The 18,913-nt window shown below is 31.3% G+C and overlaps 1 protein-coding gene across 1 annotated transcript in view; it reads left to right on the top strand.

Moving 5' to 3' along the window:
* LOC148956062 (uncharacterized) overlaps nt 1-18,913 on the top strand; it is a 185,839-nt gene that overhangs the window by 130,906 nt on the left and 36,020 nt on the right. The window contains exon 4 of the mRNA XM_089093874.1: nt 4,806-5,038. Coding sequence (XP_088950000.1) covers nt 4,806-5,038 — 233 coding nt within the window. The remainder of the gene's footprint in view (nt 1-4,805; nt 5,039-18,913) is intronic.

The raw sequence follows: 18,913 nt of genomic DNA, 5'->3' as shown, positions 1-18,913 counted from the left end.
AATAGAAAAGGTTTAAAAATGTTGAGAAACAGTGCATCACTCATCAGTCTCCACTCAGGTCAGAAACAAAAGACATCACTCTTGTCAAAGAATAACAAGAAGAAGAAGACACCGAGGAAGAGAATTGTTAGATCAAAACAGGATTTCCTTTCCTAGACTTAACACTGGCATATCTACCGCACAAGGATTCCCATCTTTCAGTCACTTCATCTTTAAATCTATTTATTGCAGAAAATGTCGATGTGAGCATAAAACCTGGTTACTATGAACAATTCTATCCACAACAACCGCTCTGCGTTAATATCCATTTTCAAATTTATTCTAATGAAGACTGCTTTATGGATATGTCTTCGACAATTATAGATTTACATGAAATAGTCAAGAAATCTGATAATACAATGCCAAATCAGTGTTTACATAAATGGAACACTGGTGAGTGCTAGTAACAATCTCCCAAATTATACGAGCTATATAAAGCTCAAGTTTATGACACTACAGTCATGCAAGGAATTGAGGGGTTCCTCCAATGGATATGAATATATTACAGATACTGATAGTACCGATGCACTTAAAAATGTGACAACTAATGAATTGCATCTAGTTGGGAAAATAAATCATGAGATATTTAATATATCTCAACGGCTACCACTAAATATTGAAGTGGACATAAAATATACACTTGCTCCATCCAATTTCATTTTGCGAAAGGAACTTCTTGCCAATCCTGATGTAACACTCTCTCACATCGGCAATACTTCCTGTACGAAAGCAGCAGGATATGAGTTCTGTTGGTTTGGCAGTGGAAAAACTGAGATCTAGTGGAAATATTAATAAACTACAGATTCCTCATTCAAGCAATTCATTCCATCGGACTTTCTCAAAAACAATTCGAAGTGCAAACAATACTGTTATCATTGTTAATAGCAGCCCATCGAGTGTAAATACAGGTCATTTGCTGTGCATCTTTCAAACATCGAAGAATATAGAATTTGTCGACCCTCTTGGCCTACCATATACATTCTACACTCCGCACATCAACATCTATATTGAAAGCACTGGGAAAGCTATTATTCAAAACCAGAAGAGAGTGCAGGATCTAACGACTAACAGCTGTGATTTTCTTGCACTACTATATTACGTTTTTAGATGTCGTGGATATACTTTCAAGCATTTTCTCAACATTAACGTACACGATTCTCGCCTGAATGACTTTATGGTGAAAAATATACTCACAGACCTGTATAATATTCATTTTAGTGCCCTATGAATAAAACGTTTAAAAAATGTATGTAAATTTGTTTATGAATAAAAAATAATGTGCATACAAACAATGCCTTTTTTCTCCTTTTTAGATTTCGTCTTCTAGGGTGTATAGGCAAGTGTCGAGAACAACTAGTATTGGTAGATCATTTGAATTCACTGTATATTGATCTTGATTGACTGCAAAATCAGGGTCACATTTTCTACTGTACAATTAAACTTCACTCTTATTGTATCTCTTTGTACAGTCAATGATACTATTTTAATTCATATTGCAAAATTCCCGTGTTTCAATTTGCATATTTGAAGCAATATCACATAAAGTCTTTTCAAATGGGGAATGACACTCTGTAACACCTAAATAAAACTCAGTAGATTGATAGTTATAATAGCCAGTGTCTTAACAACGATGAAGTAGTAACCAAATTGTCTTGTTACCCCAACAGTTGAAACGTAGACCTGATTCCTCCTCCCAGAATAATTTAAAACTATGACGATACCAGTGTCGTATAAATGAACTAAGATCTCCTTTAGGGTTCTTTCCAATCATATCAGGATAGATATTCTCCCACTGATCACATTTGTCATAGTGACAATTGGAACATAAATTTCCTCTAGGGTGAGAGTCACATATCTTTTCAAGACATCAATTACAGTCTTTAACTTGTACTGCATATCCTCTATGTAATTTACGTGGATTGTATAATTTACACTTTTCATCGTATTCGTCAATAATTGTACAATTATCACACGATGACCAGCTGCCAAGGGTATACGTACATAGTGGACATGTATGGAACATTTTTCCACTGTTAACTCTGTCACAGCTAAAATGAAACTGATCTACGTTCGATAAATTAAGAGAGATAGAGAGAGGAGTAACTGTGTGACGTCACAAAATCTGTTTGAATAGGATCCTCTCTCTCATCTAGATTGAATCTTAAATTTCTAAGGTAGTGTATTCAAAATAAATCCACAATATTATTTTGCTTTGTTTTGATTAATATATCAATAAATTGAGTAAATGCGTTTGAGTCACATCGTAAAAGTTGTATACAATAGTCCAATGATGAAGAATCATTTCTCATTATATCGCCAAGTTTTCTTTGACATAATATCCTCCTTTGAAGAGATAACTCCAGAAAATGATCATCTAGAATCAAACATTTTTCCATAATTACAAGATTCAATATAATTCTCTTTTTCTCAAATTAAATCATTTTTCAATCCTAACACTTTCACAGCTCTCTTTAAGACTAACAAGGATTCGTTCTAATTAAATAATATTCGCTAACCTACTTAAAAATCTAACAAGAAGAAGAAAAAGAGAAAATTTTTAATTTCGAAACATTTTTATTGTGTATATAATTACAACAATAATATATATTACACATTCAATTACTAATAAAACTTATTCTCCTCAATATGTTTCACTATTGCATTGAAAGCAGCTTGAAGTCTATGTATATACACTATATCAACTTTCGCTGCGAAGCATAACTGTTCCTCCAATTTAAATTTACTCAATGATATCACGTATCTTGCATACACACATCATCCCATTCAAGGCTTGGTCGAGATCCTCTTGTAATTTCTACTGCTATGTTTGGTACTCTTGTTTTTGTATCATTGCTGCTGCTACCACTATCAACTTCTAATAGTGTAACCATATAACTCATTATTGTGAATATATATCTTGTCAAATAGAAATGAGTATAATCAAACTGTTCTCTCTCTGAATTCTATTCTCTTACAAATATGAATTATATTGAAAATCCTTCCTTATATTAGATCTGGTTGCTATGAGCGGTTGTTAGGGTGTCTTGGTTATTTTTAGTCCTCCATATTTGGAGCCCCGTTAATAGCATGAGTAGATCTATCCTCATAGGCTAGTTTCAGATGTTCTGTCTGGAGTCCAGTTTTCTCCAATATTCGGTGTGCCAGTAGGACCAGCACCTCTCTTACTACTTTTATCTTACTTAGATTGGAGGTGATTAAAAATTATATAAAAAAACAAGTTTTCAACTGAAACTAAGAACCAACATTAAAATTTAAAACGAAAAGAAATTATTCCGTATAAATAATAGAGGCCATAGCAGTATTTATTTCTAAATGAAATTTTAATCAAAAATGAGAATAGATTAATTTTTAAAAGTAAAGTTTTTCCGAAGGAAGTAAAGAGCGAAGTTGAAACTTCGAACAAAATTTCGAACAAAAATCGAACAAAAATTATTACTTCACAACCTATCTAACATATATCAATAAAGCTAATGCAACTAAATCAACTGATGTTTGTAGGTTTACAGAAAACTAGCGCTTTACTGAAGAAACAAAACAAAATAGGAGTTTTGGTACGGTAAAAGTAAGCCTTTTAAGGACACTTTTAACAGTATAAAAATAAAGCACTTTTAGATTATTGCTTTGTTTGTTTGTTTTTCGTCTAATTTGACATCACTTCTGCGCAATGAGCTCAGTGCAATGATTGACTGTCGTTTTGGGTCTGAAAAGAACATTTCACGATATTTTGCAGACAAGTTCGAAGTGTCACTACAGAGTCACTTTGTATCACAACTTAAAATTCTCCGTTTATAGAAGAAAATAACTGGATTTCCAGAGTTCATAATACGGTTGATATGTTCTTCATTTCAAGTGATACTAGGTGAGACCAAAATGATAAATCAATCCATTATTTTATATACTGTGTTTTTAAAATTAAATGTATTTTAAAAGTTTTTAAAGTAATTTTAATTGTGTACTGAAAGTTGATATCACAGCTTCGGTAGGACTCTGAAAAGCGTTATAGATGAGTTTGCTGTTATGAGGTTACGTATTGACTCCTAAATCAATATTCTTGTTTTTTATACTTGGCTTTTGTGTTTTCAGTAAAGCGCTAGTTTTCTGTAATCCTACAAACATAGGAAAATATCACCAGTTGATTTATTTGTATTAGTTTTATTGATATATGTTAGATAGGCTGTGAAGTAATAATTTTTGTTCGTTTTAAGTTTCAACTTCGCTCTTTAGTTCCCTCGGAAAAAAATTGTTTTTTTTCAAATTAATAACGTAGCCTATAGTAACGCAAAGCTAATTTCAAAACTTAGATAAATTTTAGGAGGAGGTTTAGAAATCAATGACGTTGGTAAAATCTGTTCCTCCTGTGCCTTCAGGATCAGTCATACTTATTTATAAAGAAGAATGGCAACTTGCAATTCATCATAATGCAACAAATAATTGTAAACCTATCTTGAAACCAACAATAGATTTTATGATATAAGCTAAGAAATCAGTGGTAATAGCTAAGCCTGATTATCGTGCCCTTTTCTAATGTACCCTCAGAGCCCACAATACATACTTTGTGTTTAGTTTCAAAGTTTTTGGGCTCAGTTCTTGTGTGGCTTCGGGTTCACATTAAAATCTCAAAATTGTGCGACATTTCCAATACTTTTCCAAGCTTTTAAGGAATATAAAAGACTATTCCCAAACTGTGACTTATTTCAAAGTTTTTGTAATTGTGTGACGATTTAAAAACGTAAATACTATTTCAGGATACAAGCTTAGAACTCAGCGACAATGGCAAAAGCAGTTTCCCGTACCTGTTTTTCCTGTGCCATCAGGGCCAGATATTCTAAACGAAACAGCAGAACCACTAATTGAAGTGCATGCTGAAGAAGTTTCGATTGTTCTCCTTGTCCTTGGATTTTGGGCTGCATCTGTTTTACTTTTTTTCAACCGTTGGGGCAAAATCAGAATGTTATTACCCTACCAGCCTGTCTTCAAGGTAATACAAATCGATAAAAAATAAGTTTAATTGTCTTTTTTTGGAGTTATACCGCGTTGAATCGATCGTGGTTAGGGTAGGATGGAAGCAGTGTTGGGCGATAATTTGATTGAACGATATATCGATATTTTTACTTTCGATATATCGATTTCGATATTTATGATAAGTTCTTTTCGCTCAGATTAACTTTAGGTTTTGCCAAAATTCAAGAACAAAAATTATGATTAAGAGCATTTGCGCAATTTTTTTCCAAATTTTGAATAGAAAACCTAAAAATTTCCATTATGTGAATCAATATTACAAAAACCATGATTTGGAATTACTCGGGCTCGGAATAAAGAAAAAATAAACTACTGGCTATTCAAAATAAGAAGCATGTCAATATTTTCCCCAGAGAGTTGGCACTGCCTTTCAGTGATTAAATAAAATAAAAACAAAATCCACTGAAAGTACGGAGCAACATTAAAAATCAAAAGAACAGAAATTACTCCATGTATGAGGGGGATAACCCCTCCTAAATACCTCGCTCTTCGCGCCTAAATCTCCTTTTGTATTTTGAAAATCTTCTTACTTTAATTAAACGGCTCTTTTGTTTCAGCAGTTGTTCTTAAATAATTTGGAAAGAAAAAGTTAAAATTACTGTAAACAACAAGACATTGAGGAGATAGACCACTTCCTCATACACGAGAGAATTTCTGTGCAATTTTATGTTTGGATGTTGCTCCATACTTTTAGTTGAAAAATTATTTTCATTCAGTTATTTTTCAAATAATGCCGGAAAATCCGCCTTTTCTCTCCATGTAAACACCCCCCCCCCCCCAGAAAATTCCTGCTTGGTATTTACCCCAGAAATTTTTTTCCGGACAAATCCGCCTAGAAAATTCTTTTGAGCCAACTTTCGTTTAAAAAAAAGAAGACTTATTTTACTTTTGATCTTTAATTATTTTTAAATAATGCCAGAAACCCTTCCACTGTGAAAAATGTTTCCTGGAAATTCTCAACTCCCAATGCTACAATGGATAGTTTCTACCGCGTAAAATTTTTTCACAAAGAATCCCTCCCGTGAAAAATCCACCACCACGGAAAAATCCCTAGACAATTCCCAGTCTTTTCAAAATTTACCCTGGGCAATTTGCGCGGTATATTTCCACATGTAAAATTAAACTGGCAAAGAGAAAGTAAAACAAATAAGAAGAATTGAGTGTAAGAATCCTGGTAAATTCCTCCGTGTATGGTTTCCCTTTGAAAGTTTATCCCGGAAACTTCCTTTCCCATGGAAAATCTAATCTTGGTAGATCTCCACTACAAAAAAGTTTCCCCACAGAAAATTCACCCTCCCAAACAATGTATGTTTGCTTCACAATAAGAAATACTATATGAAGACATTAGACAAATTTCATAACTGAATTACAGCCCTTTCCTCCGGAACTTGCAGGGCCGTGTCATCTCCAAAGGCATGATTACTTGACTTTGCAACTATGCCGATCAATATGGCTATCTCAAAATTTTGATCGGATGACTTTGGGAAAAAGGGGCGTGGGAGGGGGATCTAGCTACCACCCAATCGTTTTGGTCACAAAAGGGGGAACTAGAACTGTAATTTCCGTTCGAAGAAGCCCTTTCTCGATCTTATATGACCACTGTTTAAAGAAGATCACCCTTGCAAAAGAAAAAAATATAAATAAAAAAAATATGAATAAATAAAAAATAAACACATATCCGTGAGCTTTTTCCTGGCAAAAATTACGAAATTTCACATTTTTTCAGAGGGAAACTAGAAACCCTTACAGTGGGCTAAGGTTCACTGATATGCCGAATCTGATGCTGCGATTTTTATTAATCATTGACTTTTTAGGGGCGTTTCCGCCCTTTCTCAAAAGTCATACACATTTTCTTAGACTACATGGCTTTTGATGGCTACGTGAGACTTGCTGCATATCCGGGTTGCAGCGGTAGCTAGCAACCTAGTAAGAGACGATCACGTCCAATGTTAAGAAATATAAAAACCCATAGCTCCTAAAAAAGGAGTCAGATCAAAACAAAAAGTAAACCATTAGAACCGCCTTGTCCGAAATCCCTGTATAGTAAACTTTCTGTCCCTTGGCTTGAACAGCGAGGGAAATATATTGGCTTGAAAATCAAGAAAAGTGGCAGCTACTACAACATTCTGCCTAAACGGGATATTTTTTTTTCTTTTTTCTTGTTTTCCAGAGATAGCATGGCAATGGAACATCGTAGAAAGTTGTTCAATGGCTCATTTTAAAGGAAATTAATTGGGCTAAAAATCTTTTGCAACTAAAATAAATTATTTCTAAGAGAGAATAAACTTTTCAATTAAAAACTGCATTTTTGATGTCTTTTCATACTGCGGTCTTTCAAAGATATTTGATTTTTGTGCCTAAATCATAATCGTATACCAGCGGTAAGATTTGAACCCACGCATCCGAAGAGACTGGCTAACACCAGCGCCTTGAACCACTCAGCCAATCTGCCTCTCATAACTAAATATATGTGAATTTTTTTTATAATAAAGAACGACCTCTTACCTATACTAAATTTTATACTTCACTTAATTTTAGTATAGGTTAGTAATTCAACAGATAGCATGGCACTGGAACATTGTAGAGAGTTGTTCAATGGCTCATTTTGAAGGAAATTAATGGGGTTAAAAACCTTTTGTAATTAAAACAATTATTTTTATTACATTAAGAAATTTTAAATGTTCCTTAAGAAATCATCATAAGTTATCCGGGTTGCAGCGGTAGCTAGCAACCTAGTAAGAGACGATCACGACCAATGTTAAGAAATAAAAAAAAACCTAACTCCTAAAAAAAGAGTCAGATCAAAATAAAAAGTACACCATTAGAACCACCTTGTCCGAAACGCCTATAAAGGAAACTTACCGCCCTTTGGCTTGAATAACAAAGAAAATATATTGGCTTGAAAATCAAGAAAATTGACTTTAACCACGTTATTCTCCACAAACGGGATATTTTTTTCTTCTTCTTCTTTTCCACAGATAGCTTGGCACTGGAACATCGTAGAGAGTTGTTCAATAGCTCATTTTAAAGGAAATTAATTGGATTAAAAATCTTTAGTAACCAAAATAAATTATATCTAAAAGAGAATAAATTTTTCCACCAAAAACTGCATTTTTGATGTCTTTTCATGCTGCAGTCTTTTCAAAGATATTTGATTTTTGTACATAAATTATAATTGTATACCAGCGGTAATATTTGGACCCACGCCTCCGAAGAGACTGGTGGCTATTTTACAGTAAAGAACAATCTCTCTCCCATAGTAACTGATATGTTACATTAAAAGACGATCATTGGAATAAAAAGTTATTGCATACATTGGACTTAGTTAGCTACTTGATCGTTTGAGGTTCGTCTCTTACTATTTCAAAGAAGAAAAAGCAATAGGCTTTTTCCTGTTTGTAATATTTTCCTGTTTGTTATCAGGGTTATAGCGGTATCCGGGTTGCAGCGGTAGCTAGCAACCTAGTAAGAGACGATCACGTCCAATGTTAAGAAATAAAAAAACCCATAGCTTCAAAAGTACACCATTAGAACCGCCTTGTCCGAAACCCCTACATAGGAAACTTTCCGTCATTTGGCTTGAACAGCAAGAGAATTATATTGGATTGAAAATCAAGAAAATTGACTTTAACCACGTTATTCTCCACAAACGGCATATTTTTTTTTGTTTCTTTTCCACTGATAGCTTGGCACTGGAACATCGTAGAGAGTTGTTCAATAGTTACAGTAAAGAACTAACCTTAGCCCATAGTAACAATCGGGCTGCAGCGATAAATAGCAATCCAAGTTCCAGTGGTAGCTAGCAACCTAATAAGAGACGACCATGCCCCATATTAAAAACTAAAGTCACCAATAACTCCTAAAAATAGAGTCAGATCAAAACAAGAAGTAGACTATTAGAACAGCCTTGTTCAAAATCTCTAGATAAAACTTACCATCACTTGGCTTGAACAACAGGGAAAACATATTTGCTGGAAAATCATGAAAAGCGGCTGAACACAAGATACTCTCCACATAAGGCATTTTTTTCATTCCGTTTTTTTTCTCCTCGGCTAGCTGGCCACTGGAAAATCATAGAGAGTTGTATAATGGCTCATTTTAAAGGAAATTGCTACATCTATTGTCTTTTGTAATTAAAAATAAAATAGTTTTAAAATGAATCAATTTTGACAAAAAACATCATTTTGTGTACACGCTTGACGAATGACTTTACTATAATATAATAGCCGTATATGAGGTAATAAGAAAAAATAATATTTATAAACGTTCACCTTTCAACAAGATAATTTTATTTTTTTATATTGAATTTTCAAAAATATAAAATTTTTTAGTTAAAACTAGAAAAATACTTAGAGATTTTAAAACTACTTTTATTTTTTAAAACTATTTTCTAACTAAACAACGTGTCATTTAATTTGTATTTTCTTAAAAAAATCTTTTTTTTATTTTATCCTGGTTGCAGCGGTAGCTAGCAACCTAGTAAGAGACGATCACTCTCCATATCTAAAGAAACCCATAACTCCTAAAAGTAGATTCAGATCAAAACAAGAAGAACACTATTAAAACCACCTTGTTTAAAACCTTAACATATATATATATATATATATATATATATATATATATATATATATATATATATATATATATATATATATATATATATATATATATATATATATATATATATATATATATATATATATATATATATATATATATATATATATATATATATATATATATATATATATATATATATATATATATATATATATATATATATATATATATATATATATATATATATATATATATATATATATATATATATATATATATATATATATATATATATATGTATAGTTGTTTCTAACCCTGTACAGTCTTCAAGGGCTGCTTTTTATTTATTGTTCATTCGATTGTTATATTAAAGAGCGATATGCCCTATAGTAACTAGAATCAAATACATGATGATGCAACAAACACTTATGTTTTGAAAAGATCATGGTTGCAACAGTTGCTGCAACCTAGTAAGAAGCGAAGCAGAGCCCCCAGTAACCAAAAATTAAAAAATACGTCTTAAAACACTGTCTAATGAGACAAAATTGCAATCTGACAGCGTTCCAAGAATGGTATCTATTTTTTTCGTTCACATAAAAATAAAAGTCTTTAATGAAAATATTATATATCTGGAGTCAGCATTAAAGTCAATTCACTTGATGTTCTTATCAAAATTCCGTGCTCTAGAGTTTCAGTTGCTATTTGGCCGAGCTGCTCCTTAGTGACAGTATTTTTTTTTTTACCAAGAACTATATGATTAACCGATCAGGCTTAGAATCAACTCTCAGAAAGGGCATTGGTGGCCAACATGGACATTAGTTTTGTGAAAATTTTCATAGATGAGTCAATGAATTGAATACATTTTTCTTCTTATCGTCCATTTACAAAACAATTTTCTCTGTTGGACGTTTACCGGTAAACACTTAAAAAAAATATCGTTTTCAATATCTATATTTACGTTTCGATATTAGATATCAATATTTGGTGCGATACATCGATATTCAGTATCGCTCAACACTAGATGGAAGTGACTACGCCTTGGCTTTAATGTTTTTATACTTTGTACTGTAATTCATAAATAAGACCTGACCACCCTATATAAGTATCAAGTGAAAGATTTGAATTAAATGAGGGAGATAAATGATTTGACAAAACTTTGACAAATCCTAACCTCGTAATAAAGACAACACAGTTATAGAAAAAAAAACTAAGAATTTATTAGCAAAGAATATAATTTTGGTTGATTAGTCTAAGTTGTTTCATTGTAATTGAAAACTCAAAATTTAGTATTTACAAACTCAGAGATCTTGATCAATTCTTGTTCTTGTATTAGTTATAAGTGGAATCTCCTTACCATTGAAGGAAATCAAGCATTCCAACTAATATAGTAATGCTAACATGTTCCTGTTTGAAAGAAGATAATAATGTTATTACAGAAACTGTGGAGGGGAATTTATCCCTTTACTAGCATTTAACATCGTAAAAGTTAGTAGTAAGGGTGTACACAATATGAACGGGACAAGGAATCCTACGCCTGAGGCATGAATATACAGTGCAGTTTGACGTGCACATTGCAAAAAGTGACCAATCCTTTTATATTATATACCTATAAAGTGAACAAACACGTTTTGAAAGTAAAATTGAGATTGTATAACGCAGCCAGACGGGTTTTTAAGACAGGGTGTAAACAATATGAACGGGACAAGGAATCCTATGCCTTAGGCAATGCAGTTTGACGTGTACATTGCAAAAAGCGACCAATCCTTTTATGTTATATACCTATAAAGTAATCATATATGTTTTGGAACTATGGTTGTGATTATATAATGCAAGCAGACGGGTTTTTGAAGCACTTTCATCATAACGTGTTTTATTTTTATTTATTATATATTATTTTTTTTAACTGAAAACTAGAAATTGTCAAATTGCGTATTTAGGAATGATTTTGTAGGAAAAGCTGTCTATCACCCATGCATTTTCCACTGTTCCATTTCTTTGAAGTATGTGCTAACAGACTGGTTTCTGATTTTTTGGACAATTGCCTAAAGTCAAGACTAGTTTGTTAGGAATTTGTCGCTAGACAGCATTTGTGAATTGGATCGTATGAAGGTGGAGAAAAAAAAGAGTAAAGCATTTGCGAATTGGACTATACAAACGATATTAATTGAATAATAGCGAAAAAACAGAGCTAGATAGCATTTGCGAATTGGATCGTATGAAGGTGGAGAGAAAAGGGTTAAACTGATTATTGGACAATTGCCTTTATTCAAGACTAGTTTGTTAGGAATGTGTCGCTAGATAGCATTTGTGAATTGGATCGTATGAAGGTGGAGAAAAAAAGGGTATAGCATTTGCGAATTGGAGTTTACGAACGATATTAACTGAATAATAGGGAAAAAACAGAGCTAGATAGCATTTGCGAATTGGATACAGCCAAATCGTATTCAAAATATTTTCTTGGTAAGAAATTTAAGTTTTGTATTAATTTTGGGTATCTATGGATATTCATTGAGTTATATAATTAAGGAAGTTGCTAATTAAAGAATAGTAGGCTAAACCCGGAATTGATTGATTGATTGACATATGCTGTTAAAAGCTAAATCAATTTGTATAAAAAAACATATAACATTCGCGAATTGAACTGTATCAACGATATTAATTGAATAATAGGGAAAAAAAGAGCTAGATAGCATTTGCGAATTGGATCTTATGAAGGTTGAAAAAAAAGGGTATAGCATTAGCAAATTGGAGTTTACGAACGATATTAACTGAATAATAGGGGAAAAACCAGAGCTAGATAGCATTTACGAATTGGATCGCATGAAGGTGGAGAAAAAAGGGTTAAACTGATTATTAGACAATTGCCTTTAGTCAAGACTAGTTTTTTAGGAATGTGTCGCTGATAAAGCTAACTCTAATTGCAAAAAAATGATATAACAGTCGCGAATTAAACTGTGCCAACGATATTAATTGAATAATAGGGAAAAAAGAGCTAGATAACATTTGCGAATTGGATACAGCCAAATCGTATTCAAAATATTTTCTTAAAAAGAAATTTAAGTTTTCTATTAATTTTGGGTATCTATGGATATTCATTGAGTTATATGATTAAAGAAGTTGCTAATTAAAGAATAGTAGGCTAAACCCAGAATTGATTGATTGATTGACATATGCTGTTAAAAGCTAAATCAATTTGCAAAAAGAAGGATATAACATTCGCGAATTGAACTGTATCAGCGATATTAATTGAATAATAGGCAAAAAACAGAGCTAGATAACATTTGCGAATTGGAATCATATGAAGGTGGAGAAAAAAGGATTAAGCTGATTAGCAGTTAAGGTAACCCCGAAGGGCTTGTTAACTCCGGCAATTTGTTATAAATTTGAGACAACATCAATCTATGAAAATGGTTAATGAGGTTAGAATGATATTGTGAGTTGACCTAGCTTTATTTCTCCGATGTGTTCTGTATAATACACAAGTGGTGTTTGAACAGTATTGTCAATTTCAAATGGGGTCTAACGTTATAGTATACTAAAAAGTTGATACTAAGAGAGATGTAGATGCCAAGAAAAGAATTTTAATAATAAAATTCAGAACAAACCTTAGAAATCCTTGCAAATCAAGTAGTAAGATGTATGTGTATACGAACCATCAAGGATCATAAGCACCAACGACCCTAACCACCAGAGACCTCAACCCCCCAAAGGTCATCTATCCCCAAAAAAGTTTTTTTAACTTTTTTATTGTTATTTTTTTTAACATGATATATTTTTTTCAACTTTTTTTTAAATGTCTTCGAATGAGATGAAACATACTTAAAACAAAAAAAAATCACATTTAATATTTTCCAAACTCAAAATGAGAATGGTATAGACGTGTTAGTCATGACCTTTACTATAAGAAAAATAATGTTTGTAGTAGCACTTTTTTTTATTGCAATTTTTATTTTTGGACTTCGAAATTATTCAACTTTTTTTTACGTATCTTAAAATGACATAAAACATGCTTACGGGCCTAACAATTATACTCTATGCTTGCTCAGAGACACGATGCGGCTTTCCCACTGGTACTTTATGGCGGGTTATCGAAACTTATCTAGTTTATTGCATGTATTAGATCAGTATGTTTTACGCAGTGGAACGATAAAAACATAAGTCATATCTTTAGAAAAGAGTGAAGATGGAGCATTTTAATAAAGTGTGTTCACATGACAGTGTTATTGTAGCATTGATTACCGACAAGGATAAGTATTTAAACTAAGAAACAAGTAAAAGTGGTAGCAATATTTGAAATGTATGCATGCATTGTCATGACAGTAGGGAATTAAATTTCTTTGGAGTACCGAAAAAATTCAACTCTTATGTTGGTGGATATGCAAGATTGAGATCTCCAGAGATGATTACACTCAAAGAGAATGCCAACATGAAAAATAATCGTTGATGATAGAGGACAACTCCTTGTTACTGTTGCAGGTAACACATTACCTACTGATACATCCTATCGTCAGCTTTCGGGTATTAGCATTCAACGGAAGATCGAAAAAAGAAAGGCCTACTCATCTACTAATATCATGAACCAGATCTTGTCTACGTACCGATACTGTTACCTATGTAAAAATAATGTGATAATACACAGTGAAATTGCAAGAAAAATAAAAAAGGGCATAGGCAGAAAATATCACTATGGAATATAAAGATGAATCGATGAAAAACAAAGTACCAGCAAACGTTACTGCCATTAATCAACCAGTCAATGAACCAAATAATGCCAAAGACAAAAGCATATTGAGCCTGTCGATGACGCACCAGTAAAAATTGTGTATGACTCAAAATGGAATAATGATTATTCTATTGATTACGAACTAAGAGAAGACAATAGCTACAATATCAAGAGAGAACATGGTGAACTGTTTTATGGAACAGATTCAAAATGTCCAAAGTTGATCATTGATATTAATAATGTATCATAATATATTTTTTTATTAATATTCTACATAGCATTATTTCATTAAAAAAATATATTGTGCATTACATTGTTATGTGTTTATTATTTTTAGAGTAAGCTAACATATCAAACGTTTAGAATATCTATTAAAACATCGGAGATGTAAGAAAAGGAATTTGCATACATGTATTGTCAGACACATGGGATAACATATGAATGAATTCAGTATCAACATCCTTTGTCGGATATGTCGGATAAAAATGACAAAATCTAAGTATCAGAGTTCTTTTATCAACATCCTTTGCCAGATACATCGAATAAAACTGATAAAATATAAGTGTCAGAGTGAATAAATTTTTTTATCAACATCCTTTGTCAGATACATCAAATAAAATTGACAAAATCTAAATTTCAGAATGAATAAATGCTTTAACAACATCCTTTATCGGATATGTCGGATAAAATTGACAAAATCTAAGTATCATAGTGACTAAATTATATATCAACATCCTTTTCTCGGATACTAAGGATAAAATTGACAAATTCTAAGTGTTAGAGTGAATAAATTTTTTTTTATCAACATCCTTTGCCAGATACATCGGATAAAATTGACAAAATCTAAATTTCAGAATGAATAAATTCATAATCAACATCCTTTGTCGGATATGTCGGATAAAATTGACAAAATCTAATTTACTGAGTGAACAATTTTTTGATCAACATCCTTTGCCAGATACATCGAATAAAATTGATAAAATATAAGTGTCAGAGTGAATAAAATTTTTTTATCAACATCCTTTGTCAGATACATCAAATAAAATTGACAAAATCTAAATTTCAGAATGAATAAATGCTTTAACAACGTCCTTTATCGAATATGTCGGATAGAATTGACAAAATCTAAGTATCAGAGTGACTAAATTCTATATCAACATCCTTTTCTCGGATACATAGGATAAAATTGACAAATTCTAAGTGTTAGAGTGAATAATTTTTTTTTATCAACATCCTTTGCCAGATACATCGGATAAAATTGACAAAATCTAAATTTCAGAATGAATAAATTCATTATCAACATCCTTTGTCGGATATGCCGGATAAAATTGACAAAATCTAAGTATCAGAGTGAATAATTTTTTTTATCAACATTCTTTGCCAGATACATCGAATAAAATTGATGAAATATAAGTGTCAGAGTGAAATTTTTTTTTTTATCAACATCCTTTGTCAGATACATCAAATAAAATAGGCAAAATCTAAATTTTAGAATAAATAAATGCTTTAACAACATCCTTTATCGGATATATCGCATAAAATTGCAAAAATCTAAATATCAGTGTGACTAAATTCTATATCAACATCCTTTTCTCGAATACATAGGATAAAATTGACAAATTCCAAGTGTTAGAGTGAATTATTTTTCTTTATCAGCATCCATTGCGAGATACATCGGATAAAATTGACAAAATCTAAGTATCAGAGTGAATAAATTCATTAATAACATCCTTTGTCGGAAATGTCGGATAAAATTGACAAAATATAAGTGTCAGAGTGAACTAGTTTTTTTTTATCAACATCCTCTGTCAGATACATCGAATAAAAATTGACAAAATCTAAATATCAGAATGAATAAATTCTTTAACAACATCCTTTATCGGATATTTCGGATAAAATTGACAAAATATAAGTATCAGAGTTATTAAATTCTACATCAACATCCTTTTCTCGGATACATAGATTAAAATAGACAAAATCTAAGGGTTAGATTTTTTATCAACATCGTTTGCCAGTTACATCGGATAAAATTGATAAAATCGAAGTGTCAGAGTGAATAAATTCATTATCAACATCCTTTGTCGTATATGTCGGATAAAATTGATAAAATCTAAGTATCAGAATGATTAAATTCCATATCAACCTTATTTTCTCGGATACATGGGATAAAATTGACAAAATCTAAGTATCAGAGTGAAAAATGCTTTATCAACATCCTTTAAATGCATTATCACCATCATTTGTCGACTTTATCGGATAAAGTTCACAAAATCTAAATATTATATTGATTAAATTTTATATCAACCTCCCTTTCTCGGGTACATGGGATAAAATTGACAAAATCTAAGTATCAGATTGATTAAATTCTATATCAACATCCCTTTCTCGGGTACATGGGATAAAATTGACAAAATCTAAGTATCAGGGTGAAAAATTTATTTTTATCAACATATTTTATCAGTTACAACAATTATAATTAACAAAATCTAAATATCAGAGTTAATAAATGCTTTTTCAGCATCCTTTGTCGGATATGTTGAATAAAATAGACAAAAGCTAAGTATCAGAATGAATAAATGCTTTAACAACCTCATTTGTCGGATATGTTGGATAAAATTCACAGAATCTAAGTATCAGAGTTATTAAATTCTATATCAAGATTCCTTTCTCGAATACATGTGATAAACTAGACAATTCAGTAGTTTCAGCATTATTATACACATCAGCGGATTCCTCAACCGGATTATGCGTATAAAGCTTACAGAATCTAAGAATCAGCGCGATTTAATGCCAGATTTACAGTCCTTTCTCGGATACAAAGAAAGCACCTATCAAAATCTTGGCCTCATCGTTATTAAATTCTCCTTCAACATTTCTTTCTGGAATACATGGGATGAACTTGAAAAAATCTAAGTATCAGAGTTATTAAATTCTATATCAACATCCCTTTCTCAGATAAATGGGATAAAATCGACAAAATATAAGTATCAGAGTGAATAAATGCTACATCAACATCCTTTTCTCGGATACATAGATTAAAATTGACAAAATCTAAGTGTTAGAGGGAATTTTTTTTTATCAGCATCCTTTGCCAGTTACGTTGCATAAAATTGGCAAAATCTAAGTATCAGAGTGATTAAATTCCATATCAATATCATTTTCTTGGATACATGAGATAAAATTTACAAAACATAAGTATCAGAGTGAATAAATGCTTTATCAACATCCTTTAAATGCATTATCAACATCATTTGTCGGCTACATCGGATAAAATTGAAAACATCTAAGTATCAGATTGATTAAATTCTATATCAACATCCCTTTCTCAGGTACATGGGATAAAATTGACAAAATCTAAGTATCAGATTGATTAAATTCTATATCAACATCCCTTTCTCGGGTACATGGGATAAAATTGACAAAATCTAAGTACCAGAGTGAATAATTTATTTTTTATCAACATCTTTTATCAGTTACAACAATCATAATTAACAAAATCTAAATATCAGAGTGAATAAATGCTTTTTCAGCATCCTTTGTTGGATATGTCAAATAAAATTGACAAAATCTATATATCAGAATGAATAAATGCTTTAACAACATTCTTTGTCGGACATGTTGGATAAAATTGACAGAATCTAAGTATCAGAGTTATTAAATTCTATATCAACATCCCTTTCTCGGATACATGGGATAAAATTGACATAATCTAAGAATCAGAGTGAATAATTTTTTTTTATCAACATCTTTTTCCAGATACATCGAATAAAATTGATAAAATATAAGTGTCAGAGTGAACAAGTTTTTTTATCAACATCCTTTGTCAGATACATCGAATAAAAATTGACAAAATCTAAATATCAGAATGAATAAATGCTTTAACAACATCCTTTATCGAATATGTCGGATAAAATTGACAAAATCTAAGTATCAGAGTGATGAAATTCTACATCAACATCCTTTTTTCGGATGCATAGATTAGAATTGACAAAATCTAAGTGTTAGAGTGAATATTTTTTTTTATCAACATTCTTTGCCAGTTACATTTTATAAAATTGACAAAATCTAAGTGTCAGAGTGAATAAATTCATTATCAACATCCTTTGTTGGATATGTCAGATAAAATTGATAAAATCTATGTATCAGAGTGATTAAATTCCATATCAACATCATTTTCTTGGATACATGGGATAAAATTGACAAAATCTAATTATCAGAGTGAATAAATGCTTTATCAACATCCTTTAAATGCATTATCAACAATATTTGTCGGCTATATCGGATAAAATTGACAAAATCTAAGTATCAGATTGAATTAATTCTATATCAACATCCCTTTCTCAGGCACATGGGATAAAATTGACAAAATCTAAGTATCAGATTTAATAAGTCCTATATTAACATCCTTTTCTCGGGAAAAAGGGATAAAATTGACAAAATATTAGTATCAGAGTGAATAATTTATTTTTTATCAACATCTTTAATCAGTTACAACAATTATAACTAACAAAATCTAAATATCAGAGTGAATAAATGCTTTTCAGCATCCTT

Source organism: Artemia sp. Qi Xiang Cuo, chromosome 1 (genome assembly GCF_049724085.1).
Source record: "Artemia sp. Qi Xiang Cuo chromosome 1, ASM4972408v1, whole genome shotgun sequence".
In the NCBI taxonomy this organism is placed as follows: Eukaryota; Metazoa; Arthropoda; class Branchiopoda; order Anostraca; family Artemiidae; genus Artemia; species Artemia sp. Qi Xiang Cuo.
Note: the sequence above shows the minus strand (reverse complement) of the source record. Positions and strands in the feature narration are given on the sequence as shown.